Source organism: Pelophylax lessonae (assembly GCF_965119305.1).
Source record: "Pelophylax lessonae genome assembly, chromosome: 13".
Lineage (NCBI taxonomy): Eukaryota > Metazoa > Chordata > Amphibia > Anura > Ranidae > Pelophylax > Pelophylax lessonae.
Window position 1 is genome coordinate 10,688,029 of NC_138780.1, and position 16,972 is coordinate 10,705,000.

Here is a 16,972-nt window from a genome sequence, read left to right on the forward strand (position 1 = left end):
GATTTCTCCCCTTTATATTTGTTCCGTGCGCCACAATCACACGTAACTGTCACAGCTGCTGTCAAGGAGATCCACGAAATTCTTTTGGGGGTACCCAGAAAGGAGGACAAAGCTTGTCCTTTTCAAGTCTTTTAGGTCCTGAGTTTCCTTGTGCGGATTTAATTCTTGCAAAGGTTCAGGTGATGTCTGAACTACGTAAGGTCCCTCCTATCCCTGTCCAGGGAATTGGTTTACCTAGGTCTGATTCTTATTGTGACCAGGGTGGTCCTTCCTCTGGACAAACTTCATGGACCACAGGCCGCGATTCACCGGTTGCTGTCACACAGTTCTCTCTCCCATTTTGCATACAGGTTCTGAGTCTGGTGGTATCCACCTTCAAGACAGTTCTGTTTGCACAGTCTTGCATGCAGGTTTGGCTGCACAGGAGGATACCGCGGTTCGTGGCGAGATCACGGGTTCCTCTGGCAGACGTCCAAGGGCCATGGTAAGGCCAGTATCCTCGGCGGCTCAGGCTTTTTCTGCAATTCCTGTGAAGAATCAAGGGCTAGGATCTTCCAAACAGTCTGGTGGCCATAAACCTCCCTTGGGGACTTCCTCTCAGAGAAGACCAGTTGTCCCAAGGGCTGATCTACCATCCTGTTTTTTAAATGGCTTACCTATTGAAAGCCAGGTACTGAGGGATAGAGGTCTGCCTGGATCAGTGATCCCTACTATAGTGAAGGCGAGGAAGTCCTCTTCCAGCAAGATATACCATTTATACGTGGAAATCTTACATTTTCATGGTGTGAGTCGATTGGCGCTCATCCTCGATCGTTTTCTGTGGCTCGGATCTTAACCTTTGTTCAACAGGGCAATGAGGAAAAGTTGGCCTTGAGTACCATCAAGGGCCAGGTGTCTGCCCTGGCAATCTTCTTTCAGCGACCCCCTAGCTACGCACTCTTTTGTTCGTACCTTCATTCAGGGGGTTCGTAATGTGGCTCCACCTGCACGGTCTCTTTTGCCGCTTTTCGGTTCTCCAGTAACCTCCATTCGAGAATTTTCGGGAGATTCCCTTGCCTACGTTATCCCAGAAGGTGACGTTCTTGGTGGCTGATACCGCGGCCCACAGAGTATCGGAATTGGTGGCATTATCTTGTCGGAGTCCCCATTTAGTGGTCCATAGGGATAAAGTGGTTCTTCGTCCCTGTCCATCATTCCTGCCCAAAGTTGTCTCTGACTTCCATTTGAATGAGGACATTGTGTTGCCTTCCTTGTGTCCCCAAGTTGGCTTATACCAAGGAATTTTCTTTGCATACCTTGTATGTGGTTTGTGTGTATCTGGTAGCTTTTGAGTCCTGAGTCCGAGGTCAGACTTGCTTTCTTTGGTTTTGGACAGACAAAGACTCGCTTTTTCTGGTTTTGGAGGGACAAAGAAAAGGGCTAGCCTCTTCTTCGGCTACCATCTCCAGATGGATCAGACAGACGGTGATTCAGGCCTATTCCGTTAAAGGTCGGGTTCCACCTTTCCTGGTCATGGGGCATTCTACTCCGGTGCTGAGTGCTTCTTGGGCCTTCCGTCATCCGGCATCAATATCGCAAGTTTGCAAGGCGGCCACTTGGTCGTCGGTTCATACCTTCACAAAACCCTATAAGGTAGATGCTTTGGCATCAGCGGATGCTTCCTTTGGCCACAAAGTTTTGCAGGCTGCTGTTTTTAAGAGGGGCGGTTCCCTCTTGAGGGGTGTTTTTTTTTTTTTTTTTTTTTTTTTTTTTTTTTTCTTTTTTTTTTCTTTAAAACTTTTATTTTTCAGACGGGGCTCCTGTGACCTGGTTAAGACTTCTGTGTCCTGGTTAAGGACTCCTTATGTTTAGCCTTGGGTTATTTTCCCCACCCCTCATTTTTCCTTTTGGACGTCCCAGTAGTTATGATTGATGGAGCGCTGTCTGTTGATGGACGAAAGGGAAAATTGGGATTTTTATACTTGCTGTAAAATTCATTTCTCTGAGTTCGACCAGACACAGCACCCACCCCTTCCATGAAGTTCTGATACTTCTGAGGCTCCTTTCACACACGATGTCTGTTGGACGGAGTCCGTTTTTCTCAGCAGGGGATCGAGCCGCCGATCCCCCGCTGACCAGCAGGATGACAGCTGTGTCTCCGCGCTGTGTGCGGAGACACAGCTGTCAGTTCCCCATGCATCTCTAAGGGGGGAAATCGGGTGAGAACGGACCGACGGTCCGTTCTCACCCGATCCCATCTGATCCGCTCGACGGATGGAAAATAGGGTTTCCATCCGTCCAGATTTGACGGATCAGATCGGATCGGTTGTCAGCGGACATGTCTCCGCTGACATCCGATCCCCCATAGAGATGCATGGGGGGACCGTTCAGATCCACCAAAAAAACGGACAGGCGGATCTGAACGGTCCGCCTGTGTGAAAGGGGCCTAATACTGCTTGGTACTAAACTGATTCCCTAGAGCAGAGAGGGAGCTCTCTTGTATACCAGCTGAGGATGGCCCATGGGTGGAGCCAGGTGTTTTTTTTTTTCTGCCTAGTCCTACTCCTATCAAAACCAGGCACACCACATCAACCTCTGTCTAATACTGTAATATTAGGATACAATTACAGCATAAAAAAAAAAAAAAAATATATATATATATATATATATATATATATATATATATATATATATATATATATATATATATATATATATATATATATATATATATATATATATATATATATATACACACCCATCGTTTTTAGGTGGTAGAATGTTCTTGAAAACCAATCAAACACCTAGTGGTAATCAAATACCGCTAACGGAAAGCTCTATTTGGTGGGGAAAAAAAATGATATAAATCTTTGTTTAGGTACAGTATTGCCTGACCGTGCAATCGTCAAAGTAGCAATAGCAAATAGCAAAAAAAAAAAAAATGGCTTGGTCATGAAGGTGTAAAAAGCTTCTGGGGCTCAAGTGGTTATATTATGTTTGTGTTCACTAAGGCCCCATTCACATAGGCAATTTGAATCGCGGGCAGAATTGCCGCGATCCCGAACCATTGCAAAATCGGCCCGACTTTTGCCGCAATTGTAGCCCGACGAATCGCGGTAAAATCGCCCCCCAAACAGAAATGTGGGACGTCTGTCGCTCAAAAGTTCTTGTAATGCTTGCGATTTCTGTTTGAGATTTTTACCGCAATTCGTCAGGGCGACAGTCGCGGCAAAATCACACCGCCTTTGGGGATGCCATTGCAAGTCATGGGAATTGCATGGGGCGTTCCCCGACTTGCAATTGTGCCGTGATCCGAAACGCCTATATGTGAATGGAGCTTAAAATTTCAAGATGTTTTACGTTTAAATTTAAGTGTATTCTTTCCAAAAATTGCGTTTTAAAAAAAAAAAAAAAAAAAAAGAAATGGCTGCTCAAATATGCGACATAAAATATTGCAACAACCACCAGTTTATTTGTCGGGGTCTCGGCTTTAAAAATTATATAATGTTAACAAATGCTGCTGTGTTTTTTTTTTTTTTTTTTTTTTTTTTTTATGTATGACAGAATTGGGGAGGGGGGGGGGATTAAGGTGGTTAAATATTGAAGCCATGCCCAGGCTGATGACCAGCATTTTTTGGTGGTCACAAAGCCCCCAATATTCCTCTAGTAGGAGAACTTCTTGGCTTTATAGGACCCTAATGGAAGCCTGAGTATGCGTTGTTCACATCAGCCAATCAGATTCTGACTTTAATTCTCCCATAGTGCACCGGGAGAAGGAAAAATGGAGTCTGACTTTTGTTGGTAACAGAAATTGAGGGGCAGCTTATCACCACAACCTTTTTTGGGGGTTTTTTTTGTTTTTCAAGTATTTGTTTCTGGTCACATCTGACTGTCTGTGTTTGTATTGCAGGTAACGAGCGAGGCAAAAGCCAACATCACTTGTCTTGTGTACAGCCATGACGGCACAGGTGAGTCCTGACCCTTCACACAGACTTAAGTTGCTAATTTTTGGAGGTCACCCTGACCATGAATGAGCCACCGACCTAGAAGCATGAAGTGTTGGGAGCCCCGACTTTTTCACATGCTTGTTGCAGGTCGATGGCTCACTTTGCAGTGGGTTTAGAATTGGGGTGACTGCCCCAGGCCAAGCAATTTACGAAAACAAAAAGTCAGCAGATTGCAAATTTCCACCCTTTTTTTCTTTTGGGTCTTGCGATCCCTGGATGCTCTAAAAGGGATTTTCAAAAAGTAGGGATGCGCGGATACCGTTATCGGTGCCGATACCAAGCATTTGCAGGAGTATTGGTACTCACGAAAATCCTGCCGATACCGAAACCAATGCTTTGCTGTGCGATTTGTGTCAATACAAAGTGAATGGGTGCAAATTGCACTGCAAAGAATCGCATGCGGCTCCCCCCTCTGCTCCTGTGTGTGTAGAAAGGGAAAAGCTCCATCTATTGGGCAGTTTTATGTTAGCACTCACAATAAGCACATATCTGTCCAAATGCAAAAGCTGCTTAGGTGTCGCAGTCCCGCCGATGATGGCGAATGGAGATGCTCACAGGGCTGAAGGAGATATAGAGGCTGTTTGCCCCCAAGCTTACAGGACTTCCTCCCTATACCTACAGGGTCCTTGAACTTGTCCCTGTGAGCACCTCCAGCAGCCATGATTTGCTATCATCAGCAGGACCAGGACACCAGATTTTGTGTTTGGCCAGATATGTGCTTAATGCGAGTTCTAACATATTTTAACCACTTAAGCCCCGGAAGATTTTACCCCCATTCCGACCAGGGGGTATTTTGCGATTCGGCACTGCGTGACTTTAACGGACAATTGCGCGGTCGTGCGACGCTGTACCTAAACGAATTTGGCGTCCTTTTTTTCCCACAAACAGAGCTTTCTTTTGGTGGTATTTGATCACCTGTGCGATTTTTTTTTTTTTTTTTTTTTAATTTTTTTTTGATCACGCGCTATAAACAAAAAAAGAGCGTCAATTTTGCAAAAATAGCAATATTTTTCACATTTTTTTTATATGAAATTCCCCAAAAAAAAAAAATTTAAAAATCAAAATTTTTTTTACTTTTTCGGCCAATTTGTTTTATGCTACCTATGTTTGGTAAAAAAAATCGCAAAAAGCGTATTTTGATTGGTTTGCGCAAAAGTTATCGCGTTTACTAACAAAGGGAAAGATTTCTGTCATTTTTGTTGTTGTTGTTTTTTTTTTTTTTTTTTTTTTTACGTGTAATGGCGGCGATCTGCGATTTTTTTTTTTTTTTTTTTTTTTTTTTTTTTTTTTTGCGACATTGGGGCGGACAGATCGGACCCTTGACTGACACTTTTGGGGTTACCAGTGACATTTCTACAGTAATCAGTGCTATATATATGCACGGTTACTGTAAAAATACACTGGTAGTGAAGGGGTTAACTTTATTTGGGAGGGAGGGGCTGTGTGTGTCCCTAGGGGCGTGCTTTCTACTGTGATTGGCTGGGGCTTGAGCTCTATGGACACTGATCAACGGATCTACATACTAGATCCGAGTGATCAGTATCCTAACAGCAAGGAGAATGACAGGTGGCTTGTTTACACAAGCTGCCTGACATTCTCCCTCTCCCCCGCCGATCGCCGAGTGACCGGCGGACATCGGGTCCGCCGGTCACACGCGCGGGGGGGTCCGTGACCACGCGGGAGCGCGCCTCCGGGGGCGCGCGCTCGCTCCCTAGACCCTCACAAGCTAGTGACGTAGCCCTACGTCACTTTGCCTGTGAGGGGCTGACTGCCGACGTAGATCGGCGTTAGGCAGTCGGCAAGTGGTTAATAAACTGCCCACTAGATGGTGCTTCTCCCTTTATACAATCACACACACTCACTCATATACACTCACACACACACATATATATATATACAGTGGGTACGGAAAGTATTCAGACCCCCTTAAATTTTTCACTCTTTGTTATATTGCAGCCATTTGCTAAAATCATTTAGGTTCATTCTTCTTCCTCATGAATGTACACATAGCACCCCATACTGACAGAAAAACACAGAATTGTTGACATTGTTGCAGATTTATTAAAAAAGAAAAACTGAAATATCACATGGTCCTAAGTATTCAGACCCTTTGCTCAGTATTTAGTAGAAGCCCCCTTTTGATCTAATACAGCCAGGAGTCTTTTTGGGAAAGATGCAACAAGTCTTTCACACCTGGATTTGGGGATCCTCTGCCATTCCTCCTTGCAGATCCTCTCCAGTTCTGTCAGGTTGGATGGTAAACGTTGGTGGACAGCCATTTTTAGGTCTCTCCAGAGATGCTCAATTGGGTTTAAGTCAGGGCTCTGGCTGGGCCATTCAAGAACAGTCACGGAGTTGTTGTGAAGCCACTCCTTCGTTATTTTAGCTGTGTGCTTAGGGTCATTGTCTTGTTGGAAGGTAAACCTTCGGCCCAGTCTGAGGTCCAGAGCACTCTGGAGAAGGTTTTTGTCCAGGATATCCCTGTACTTGGCCGCATTCATCTTTCCCTCGATTGCAACCAGTCGTCCTGTCCCTGCAGCTGAAAAACACCCCCACAGCATGATGCTGCCACCACCATGCTTCACTGTTGGGACTGTATTGGACAGGTGATGAGCAGTGCCTGGTTTTCTCCACACATACCGCTTAGAATTAAGGCCAAAAAGTTCTATTTTGGTCTCATCAGACCAGAGAATCTTATTTCTCACCATCTTGGAGTCCTTCAGGTGTTTTTTAGGAAACTCCATGCAGGCTTTCATGTGTCTTACACTGAGGAGAGGCTTCCGTCGGGCCACTCTGCCATAAAGCCCCGACTGGTGGAGGGCTGCAGTGATGGTTGACTTTCTACAACTTTCTCCCATCTCCTGACTGCATCTCTGGAGCTCAGCCACAGTGATCTTTGGGTTCTTCTTTACCTCTCTCACCAAGGCTCTTCTCCCCCGATAGCTCAGTTTGGCCGGACGGCCAGCTCTAGGAAGGGTTCTGGTCGTCCCAAACGTCTTCCATTTGAGGATTATGGAGGCCACTGTGCTCTTAGGAACCTTAAGTGCAGCAGAAATCTTTTTGTAACCTTGGCCAGATCTGTGCCTTGCCACAATTCTGTCTCTGAGCTCTTCAGGCAGTTCCTTTGACCTCATGATTCTCATTTGCTCTGACATGCATTGTGATCTGGAAGGTCTTATATAGACAGGTGTGTGGCTTTCCTAATCAAGTCCAATCAGTATAATCAAACACAGCTGGACTCAAATGAAGGTGTAGAACCATCTCAAGGATGATCAGAAGAAATGGAAAGCACCTGAGTTAAATATATGAGTGTCACAGCAAAGGGTCTGAATACTTAGGACCATGTGATATTTCAGTTTTTCTTTTTTAATAAATCTGCAACAATGCCAACAATTCTGTGTTTTTCTGTCAGTATGGGGTGCTATGTGTACATTCATGAGGAAGAAGAATGAACCTAAATGATTTTAGCAAATGGCTGCAATATAACAAAGAGTGAAAAATTTAAGGGGGTCTGAATACTTTCCGTACCCACTGTATATTCATATACTTGCATACACGCACACACTTATATACACACACTCGTGTGTGTGTGTGTGTGTGTGTATATATGTATATGTATATATATATATATATATATATATATATATATATATATATATATATATATATATATATATATATATATATATATATACAAGCAGTTGGGGGAAATTCTGTTTAAATTGCAAGAAATTCTTTGCAGTGCGATTTGCATCAATTTTTTTTTGTATTGAAGCAAATTGACAAAGTATCAGTACTCGCCAATAAAAAAAAAAAAAAAAAAAAAAAAAGGTATTGGTGCAACCCTATTTAGAAGTATAAGCAATTGCCTCCTAGATGCTTTGTCTGCAGCAGGTTTGACGCGACCCCTTTAAATGTGTCCTATGTGTCCTATGTGTAACTTGTGCACGTTCACTCCGGCTGTCTTGATGTTCCGCCATATTGCACACAGCAGCTGTGACGGTTACGTGTGATTGTGGCGCACGGTACAAATAGAACGGTGAGTAATCCCGAGTAGCGGTTGCCATGTTGGTCTGGCCCCTGTCTCGTATTCTTCAGCATACAATTCGTGGAATAGACGACGCTTTACTGTAACCGGGTGCCTTAAAAAAATAACAAGCTCTCTGCTTTGCTGTGAAAACGTTGGATGGAATTGATCTCTGGTTGATTCACACTGAATGACAATTACCGAGCAGATCCACCTCGCCTGCTGCTTGTTTGTCAAAGGCGTGATGCGCTCTCAGTTACTGAGAGCAGGCTTTGATTTTAACCCTGTGTGCAGAACGGGGGGGGGGGGGGGCTGGTTTCTTATTACCAACTCCCTTTCTGAGTGCCGCCTGCGCCCTTGAAATTCTCTTCTTACTATCTGGGGGTCCATATTTTCCTAAAACCAGGGGTGGGCAACCTCCAGCTGTTGCAGAACTAGAAGTCCCATCATGCCTCTGGGAGTCAGAATTGTGACCGTTAGTCTTGCAATGCCTCATGGGTCATGTACAGCTGTGGTCAAAAGTTTTGAGAGTGACACACATAATTATTTACAGAAAGTCTGCTGCCTAAGTTTTTATGATGGAGGCTGGCATCAACTCCAGAATGTTATGAATGAAGTGTGATCAGATGAATTTCCATTAATTGGTAAGCCCCTCTTTGCCATTAAAATAAATTTAACCCCCCCCCCAAAAAAAAAAAAAAAAAAAAAAAAATTCCACTGCATTTGTGAAGAAGGCTTTAGGGCACCAAGAAAGTCCAGCAAGTCCAAGGACGGACTCCTGGGTCTCTTGGGTCTCCATGGTCTCTTGGGTCTCCATGGTCTCTTGGGTCTCCATGGTCTCTTGGGTCTCCATGGTCTCTTGGGTCTCCATGGTCTCTTGGGTCTCCATGGTCTCTTGGGTCTCCATGGTCTCTTGGGTCTCCATGGTCTCTTGGGTCTCCATGGTCTCTTGGGTCTCCATGGTCTCTTGGGTCTCCATGGTCTCTTGGGTCTCCATGGTCTCTTGGGTCTCCATGGTCTCTTGGGTCTCCATGGTCTCTTGGGTCTCCATGGTCTCTTGGGTCTCCATGGTCTCTTGGGTCTCCATGGTCTCTTGGGTCTCCATGGTCTCTTGGGTCTCCAGGGTCTCTTGGGTCTCCAGGGTCTCTTGGGTCTCCAGGGTCTCTTGGGTCTCCAGGGTCTCTTGGGTCTCCAGGGTCTCCAGGGTCTCCAGGGTCTCCAGGGTCTCCAGGGTCTCTTGGGTCTCCAGGGTCTCTTGGGTCTCCAGGGTCTCTTGGGTCTCCAGGGTCTCTTGGGTCTCCAGGGTCTCTTGGGTTTCTTGGGTCTCCAGGGTCTCATATTCAGCTGCAGGATTGGGGCACCACCAGTGAGTTCCAGTGCTCAGGTCAGGCAGCAGGCAGGTGTGAGTACATCTGCGCACACAGTGAGAAGACTTTTGGAGGATGGCCTGGTGTCAAGAAAGGCAGCAAAGAAGCCACTTCTCTCCAGGAAAAACATCAGGGACATACTGATATTCTGCAAAAAGTACAGGGATTGGACTGCCCAGGACCATTGTAAAGTGATTTTCTCTATATCCCCTTTCCAATTGTTTGGGGCATCCAGAAAAAAAAACCTTGTCCAGAGAAGAAAAGGTGAGCACTACCATCAGTCCGGTCATGCCAACAGTAAAGCATCCTGAGACCATTCATGTGTGGGATTGCTTCTCAGCCAAGGGAGTGGGCTTACTCACAATTTTGCCTAAAGAACACAGCCATGAATAAAGAATGGTATATAAACATCTTCCCAAGAGCAACTTCTCTCAACCATCCAAGAACAGTTTGTTGAGGAACAATGCCTCATCCAGCACGATGGGGCCCCTTGCCATTAAGCAAATGGTACAAAAACATCCTCTGAGCGCAACTTCCTCACCAAACTGTTCTTGGATGGTTGAGAGAACAATGCCTCATGCAGCATGATGGAGCACCTTGCTATTAGACAAACTGTCCAAAAACATTCTCCGAGAGCAACTTCTCTCAACTATCCAAGAACAGATTGATGAGGAACAATGCCTTATCCAGCACGATGGAGCACCTTTCCGTAAGGCAAAAGTGACAACTAAGTGGCTTGGGGAACAAAACATGGAAATTTTGGGTCCATGACCAGGAAGCTCCCCAGACCTTAATCCCATTGAACTTTGTCAATCCTAGAGAGGCGGATGAACAAACCCCCCCACAAACTCGGACAAACTCCAAGCACTGATTATGGAAGAATGGGCTGCCGTCAGTCAGGATGTGGCCCAGAAGTTGATTGACAGCATGCAGGGCGAATTGTAGAGGCCTTAAAAAAGGAAGGGTCACCATGGCAAATATTGACTCTTTGCATAAGCTTAATGTGATTGTCAATAAAAGCCTTTGACACCAGAATCTGATCACATGGGTGTTCACAGCTATGCAATCCGATTCATGTCCGAACTGACAGTTCGCACTGCAATATGCAAGCTGATCTGGGGCTGTCGTTAACTTTGTATTGACACCCCCAGCGATTTGCATATGGCAGTGTACTGCCTGCGAGTTGCGTGCGATGCGGGAACCCACAGTGGATTCCCAGGGTTGCCGCCTTGCATGTGTGAACTGAACCTAAATTATCCCTTGCAGCAGGGCTGCACCTGCACTGCAAAGGTTAATTGCTTGTTTCATCTTGGTGGTGAAGTAGTTTTACTTTCCTAATCTTCCGCTCCTCTGGCAGGCAGAGCTCCCCCATGATTTGACAGTGGACTGTCCCTGGGCAGCGTCCTGCCCAGAGCAGGACTGTGGACCCTGCTCTGCTCTTGTTGATGTCAGAAGCGTAGGCGGGTATAGCATATGGGGGATCAAATTCTACAGGGAAGGGCAGAGGATCGGCTAAGGTAATTTTTTTTTTTTTTTTTTTTTTTCCCTTTGAAAAAAAAAAAAACAAGCAAATAACCCTGCAGTGTGGGCAGAGTTATTTGCCTGGAGTTTGGCTTCAATGGATTTCGGAAGCCCTGTCCTAAATATCTACGCATTTCGCTATCCTGGCAGCTTCATCATGTTACTGACCTGATGAAGCTGTTGTATAATGAAACCAGATGTATAAACAATAAATTCTCAAGCAGCTTCATCAGGAGAAGGAACCTGATAAAGCTGCCTGGACAGCAAAACATGCAATGATTCTGGGTGGGCCTTCAGAAATCCAAAAGGGAGAAAGAGAGAAGCTTGAGCAGCTTCATCAAGAGAAGGAACCTGAGGAAGCGGCTTGGACAGCAAAACAGATTCTGGGTGAGCCTTCAGAAATCCAATAAAGCCTAACTCCAGGCATCTAATTTTTTTAACCCTTGTAGAGGAGCTGTACCAACATTTTAAGGCTCAGAACATGTATAATGAAATAAGATGTATAAACAATAAATTATCAATTAACTCCTCTACAATGGTTAAAAAATTAAATGCCTGGAGTTGGGCTTTATTGGATTTCTGAAGGCTCACCCAGAATCTCATTTGTTTTGCTGTCCAAGCCGCTTCATCAGGTTCCTTCTCTTGATGAAGCTGCTCAAGCTTCTCTTTCTCTCGTTCTTTTGCTCGTTCGTTCTTTCGTTCTTTCGCTCGTTCTTTCTTTCGCTCGTTCTTTCTTTCGCTCGTTCTTTCTTTCGCTCGTTCTTTCTTTCCCTCGTTCTTTCTTTCGCTCGTTCTTTCTTTCGCTCGTTCTTTCTTTCGCTCGTTCTTTCTCTCGCTCGTTCTTTCTCTCGCTCGTTCTTTCTCTCGCTCGTTCTTTCTCTCGCTCGTTCTTTCTCTCGCTCGTTCTTTCTCTCGCTCGTTCTTTCTCTCGCTCGTTCTTTCTCTCGCTCGTTCTTTCTCTCGCTCGTTCTTTCTCTCGCTCGTTCTTTCTCTCGCTCGTTCTTTCTCTCGCTCGTTCTTTCTCTCGCTCGTTCTTTCTCTCGCTCGTTCTTTCTCTCGCTCGTTCTTTCTCTCGCTCGTTCTTTCTCTCGCTCGTTCTTTCTCTCGCTCGTTCTTTCTCTCGCTCGTTCTTTCTCTCGCTCGTTCTTTCTCTCGCTCGTTCTTTCTCTCGTTCTTATTTCTGAAGGCCCACCCAGAATCTCTACATGTTTTTGCTGTCCATGGCAGCTTCATCAGGTTCCTTCTCTTGATGAAGCTGCTCAAGCTTCTCTTTCTCTCGCTCTGATTTCTGAAGGCCCATCCAGAATCTCTACATATTTTTGCTGTCCATGGCAGCTTCATCAGGTTACTGCTCCTGATGAAGCTGCTTGAGAATTTTCTTTATATATCTGGTTTCTCCTAACCCTTGCAATGTGGTTACAGCCCCTGTGCATGGGTTAAAAAGTTATTTGCCTGGAGTTGGGGTTCAACAGATTTCTGAAGGCCTCCCCAAAATCTATTTTGCTGTCCAAGCAGCTTCATCAGGATCCTGCCCCCTGATGAAGCTGCTCTAGCATTTATTCCTTATTGGTGTGGACGCTTGTACTCTTTTTGAGGGATACCCTATTGCATGGGTGCTCAACCTGTTGCAGAACTACAAGTACCATGGGGCATTGCAAGGCTAACAGTTTAAAAGCATGACTCCCCAAAGGCCGAGGCATGATGGAAATTGTAGTTCGGCAACAGCTGGAGGGCCACAGGTTGAGAACACATGCCCTATTGTTTGAGGCTTGTGTTGGTTTTTGAGATTTGCAAATCATGCCATTCTCTTTTTTTTTTTTTTTACCACTGGAAGGTTTTACCCCCTTAAAGACCAAACCATTTTTTGCGATTCGGCACTCCGTTACTTTAACGGACAATTGCACGGTCGAGCAACGCTGTACCCAAATTAAATTGATGTTCTTTTTTTTCCCTCAAATGAAGCTTTCTTTTGCTGGTATTTGATCACTTCTGCGTGTTTTTTTTTTTTTTTTTTTTTTTCCATTGTTTGCGCTATAAACAAAAAAAGATCAATTCTGAAAAAAAAAAAAAAAAATGTATTTCGTTCATTGATGGACACAGCTCCAGATATTCATATCCATTGGGTTATATTGCCCCCTACAGGAGTAGGACACTAGGCAGAAAAGATGTCTGTCTCCACCCATGGGCAGTCCTAGGGGGTATACTCCATCTCTCTGGTATAGCCACTCGTTCCTTGCTGAGATCTCTGGTCCTGGCAATTTTTTATTTTCAGATACAATTTTTTTTTTTTTCCTGTGACCTCTACAATCAACTGCCGGACTGGGCGACGGGCTGGATAATCTCGATCCAGTGGTCACCCCAGTCTGGCCAGCGAGTGCGCACGCAGACCTATGCAGGGTGTACCTGGCTGGTACGGAGTCTTTTAGGAAGTCAGACTCACTATTTGTGCTCACGGATGGGCCTCAGAAAGGGTTGTCCTCTTCCTCTGTGACCATTTCCAGATGGATCAGACAGTGATTCAAGCCTATTCCATCAGGGCTCAGGTTTCATCCTTTCCCTGTCAAGGCACACTCTACTCTGGCGCTCAGTGCCTCCTGGGCCTTCCGTAGTCGGGCATCAGTGACGCAGGTTGCAATGCGGTCACCTGGTCGTCGGTACACACTTTTCACAAAGTTCTATAAAGTGGATGTGTTGGCATCTGCGGATGCTTTTTTTTTGGCCGCAAGGTTTTGCAGGCTGCTGTTTAGAGGACCTGGTCCTCTTTTGAGGGTGTATTGTTTTTGTCAGGTGGGCTCCGGTTTTGGTTGAGCTCCATGTTGCCTGGTTGGCTACTGTTTAGCCTTGGAAATTTTTTTGCTGTTCCCACCCCTCATGTTTTAACACTGCTTTGGGACATCTCAATGGTTTAGGAAGATCAGGAGCTGTGTCTGTCAATGAACAAAAAATAAATTGGGATTTTTGACTTACGGTAAAATCCTTTTCCCTGATGATCATTGACTGACACAGCACTCACCTCTCTGTGGAGTTGTAATTCTTCTGACTCTGCTTGTAACAAAACTGAGTACCTATAGCAGAGAGAGGGAGTATACCTCCTGGGACTGACCATAGGCGTAGCCAGACTTTTTATGCCTAGTGTTTTACTTCTGTAGGGGGCAGTATAACCCAATGGTTAAGGAGATCAGGAGCTGTGTCTGTCAATGAACATCAGAGAAATGTTTTTTTTTTCTACGCTAAGTCAAAAATCCAATTTTTTGGAAATGGGGTTGTATTTTGGTTGCCCATGTCTACACGTTCAGTGGTGCTGGTCTGCTCAGGTTTATTTCTGAAGGACCAACATGTCTTGATCTCTGTTCCATCTGTTGGCTAGTGGCAACTGTTACAATTGAGCTATCGATACGTGTAAAACGCCAGCCTCCCTCTGAGGGTCTGATATTGTCCAGACAATCAATTTGATATTCTTTTTTGTTTCCTTTTTTTTTGCAGAACTTCTCGCCAGCTACAATGACGAAGACATCTATTTATTCAATTCCTCTCACAGTGACGGGGCTCAGTATGTAAAGCGATACAAAGGACATCGAAATAATGCTACAGGTATGGGCATTTATCAGAGGGGAGTCATTTCTGTTTATATGTTCCGTTACATCACCGTATTAGAACAGGTGCATGTTGCTTTTTCATAAGGGTTTCTATATCTGCAATGTGTAAAGTAAAGGATGAGAGTCTCAGAAGTTTCCAGTAATTCTATTCTAGATCTTGATACAAGATCGTACCATAAAGCCAATACGTTTTAGGGGCTCAGCCTCCGCCTTCATCAAGTCTAAGGGCTGGTTCACAGCATATGCTGTGCGACCGTGTTGGACGACTATTCAAGCCCAGTCCCATCACATAACCAAGGCGAATACCTTGTCTCCTTTGTGCCGGATTCACACCACTGCATTACTATTCTAGATCTTGATAAAAGATCCGACTGTAAAGCCAATACGTTTTAGGTGCTCAGCCTCCCCCCTTCATCAAGTTTAAGGGCTGGTTCACAGCATATGCTGTAGGATGGTGTTGGGCGATTATTCCAGCCCAGTCCCATCACATGAACAAGGCAAATGCTTTGTCTCCTTTGTGCTGGATTCACACACACCTGCATTGCACTCATAGCGTGCTGATAAAAAGTACTGCATGCAGTGCATTTTTATCAGCGCAGCACAATGCAAGGCCATCCGTTGCTTTTCGTAGCTGGCCATTGAACTTCATGAGATGTCTGTGTGACCTCTCAAAGTTCTTTAAAAAAAAAGAAACCGTGCAATTCACTAAGCTGAGCGCATTATCACTGCTCTGATCTCAGCCCCACCGCATGAGCCACTGTGTGACAATGCAGCGGCTGGCATGAAGTAAACCTTGGAGTAAAAACAGCCCTTTACTCTTAGCCCTGATGGAGTAGGAGTTTCGCCTCTGAAACGTGTCTCTTGTGCATCATCTTTAGAAGAGGCTTCCTTCTGGGACGACAGCCATGCAGACCAATTTGATGTACATGTTGGCATTCATGGTCCCCTCAATGAACTGTAGCTTCCCAGTGCCTGCAGCACTCATGCAGCCCCAGACCATGACACTCCCACCACCATGCTTGACTGTAGGAAGACACACTTGTCTTTGTACTCCTCACCTGGTTACCTCCACACACGCTTGACCCCATCTGAACCAAATAAGTTTATCTTGGTCTCCTCAGACCACAGGAGATGGTTCCAGTAATCCATGTCCTTAGTCTGCTTGTCTTCAGCAAACTGTTTGCGGGCTTTCTTGTCCATCATCTTTAGAAGAGGCTTCCTTCTGGGACGACAGCCATGCAGACCAATTTGATGCAGTGTGCGGCATATGGTCTGAGCACTGACAGGCTGACTCCCCACCCCTTCAACCTCTGCAGCAATGCTGGCAGCACTCATACATCTATTTCCCAAAGACAACCTCTGGATATGACGCTGAGCACCTGCACTCAACTTCTTTGATTGACCATGGCGAGGCCTGTTCTGAGTGGAACCTGTCCTGTTAAACTGCTGTATGGTCTTGGCCACCGTGCTGCAGCTCAGTTTCAGGGTCTTGGCAATCTGCTTATAGCCTAGGCCATCTTTATGTAGAGCAACAATTCTTTTTTCAGATCCTCAGAGAGTTCTTTGCCATGAGGTGCCATGTTGAACTTCCAGTGACCAGTATGAGAGAGTGAGAGCGATAACACCAAATTAAACACACCTGCACCCCATTCACACCTGAGACCTTGTAACACTAACGAGTCACATGACACCGGGGAGGGAAAATGGCTAAATGGGCCCAATTCTGACTTAAACCCTGTGGGGCATCCTCGGAAGGTGGAGGAGCGCAAGGTCTCTAACATCCACCAGCTCTGTGATGTCATCATGGAGGAGGGGAAGAGGAATCCAGTGACAAATTGTGAAGCTCTGGTGAACTCCATGCCCAAGAGGGTTAAGGCAGTGCTGGAAAATAATGGTGGCCACACAAAATATTGACACTTTGGGCCCAATTTTGACATTTTAACTTGGGGGTGTACTCACTTTTGCTGCCAGCGGTTTAGACATTAATGGCTGTGTGTTGAGTTATTTTGAGGGGGACAGCAAATTTACACTGTTATACAAGCTGTACACTCACTACTTTACATTGTAGCAAAGTGTCATTTCTTCAGTGTTGTCACATGAAAAGAGAGAATGAAATATTTACAAAAAATCTGAGGGGTGTACTCACTTTTGTGAGATACTGTAGAAAAAGCAACATGCTTATTTTTTGCTCTGTAGTTGTTGAGATTTTTAAAACTGTCCCAGATTTCAGCTTTAAATTCCTTCTGCCCTTCTCCAGCAGAGGGTGCAGTGAACCAGAGAAATGGTGCTGCCGCGCTCTCACTTCGCCCTTTCCACCGCTGCAAGGGCCCGTTCATTAGCTCACTGTGTGTGATGTGTTAGCTGGAAATGCAACTTTCCCACTGCCGCGGAGGTGTCCACAGCGCTCGTGTTCTGAAAGATTAGCCGAATTTCACCGCCGTCGGGCTGCGCGCTCATTACCCCTGTGATTTTGTG

General features: G+C 45.3%; 1 protein-coding gene across 1 annotated transcript in view; it reads left to right on the forward strand.

Annotated features, from left to right (window-relative positions):
- The window catches only part of DCAF8 (DDB1 and CUL4 associated factor 8), a 67,826-nt gene that overhangs the window by 32,976 nt on the left and 17,878 nt on the right, over positions 1-16,972 (forward strand). The window contains exons 5-6 of the mRNA XM_082275901.1: positions 3,890-3,947; positions 14,385-14,492. Of these exons, the coding sequence (XP_082132027.1) occupies positions 3,890-3,947; positions 14,385-14,492 (166 nt within the window). The remainder of the gene's footprint in view (positions 1-3,889; positions 3,948-14,384; positions 14,493-16,972) is intronic.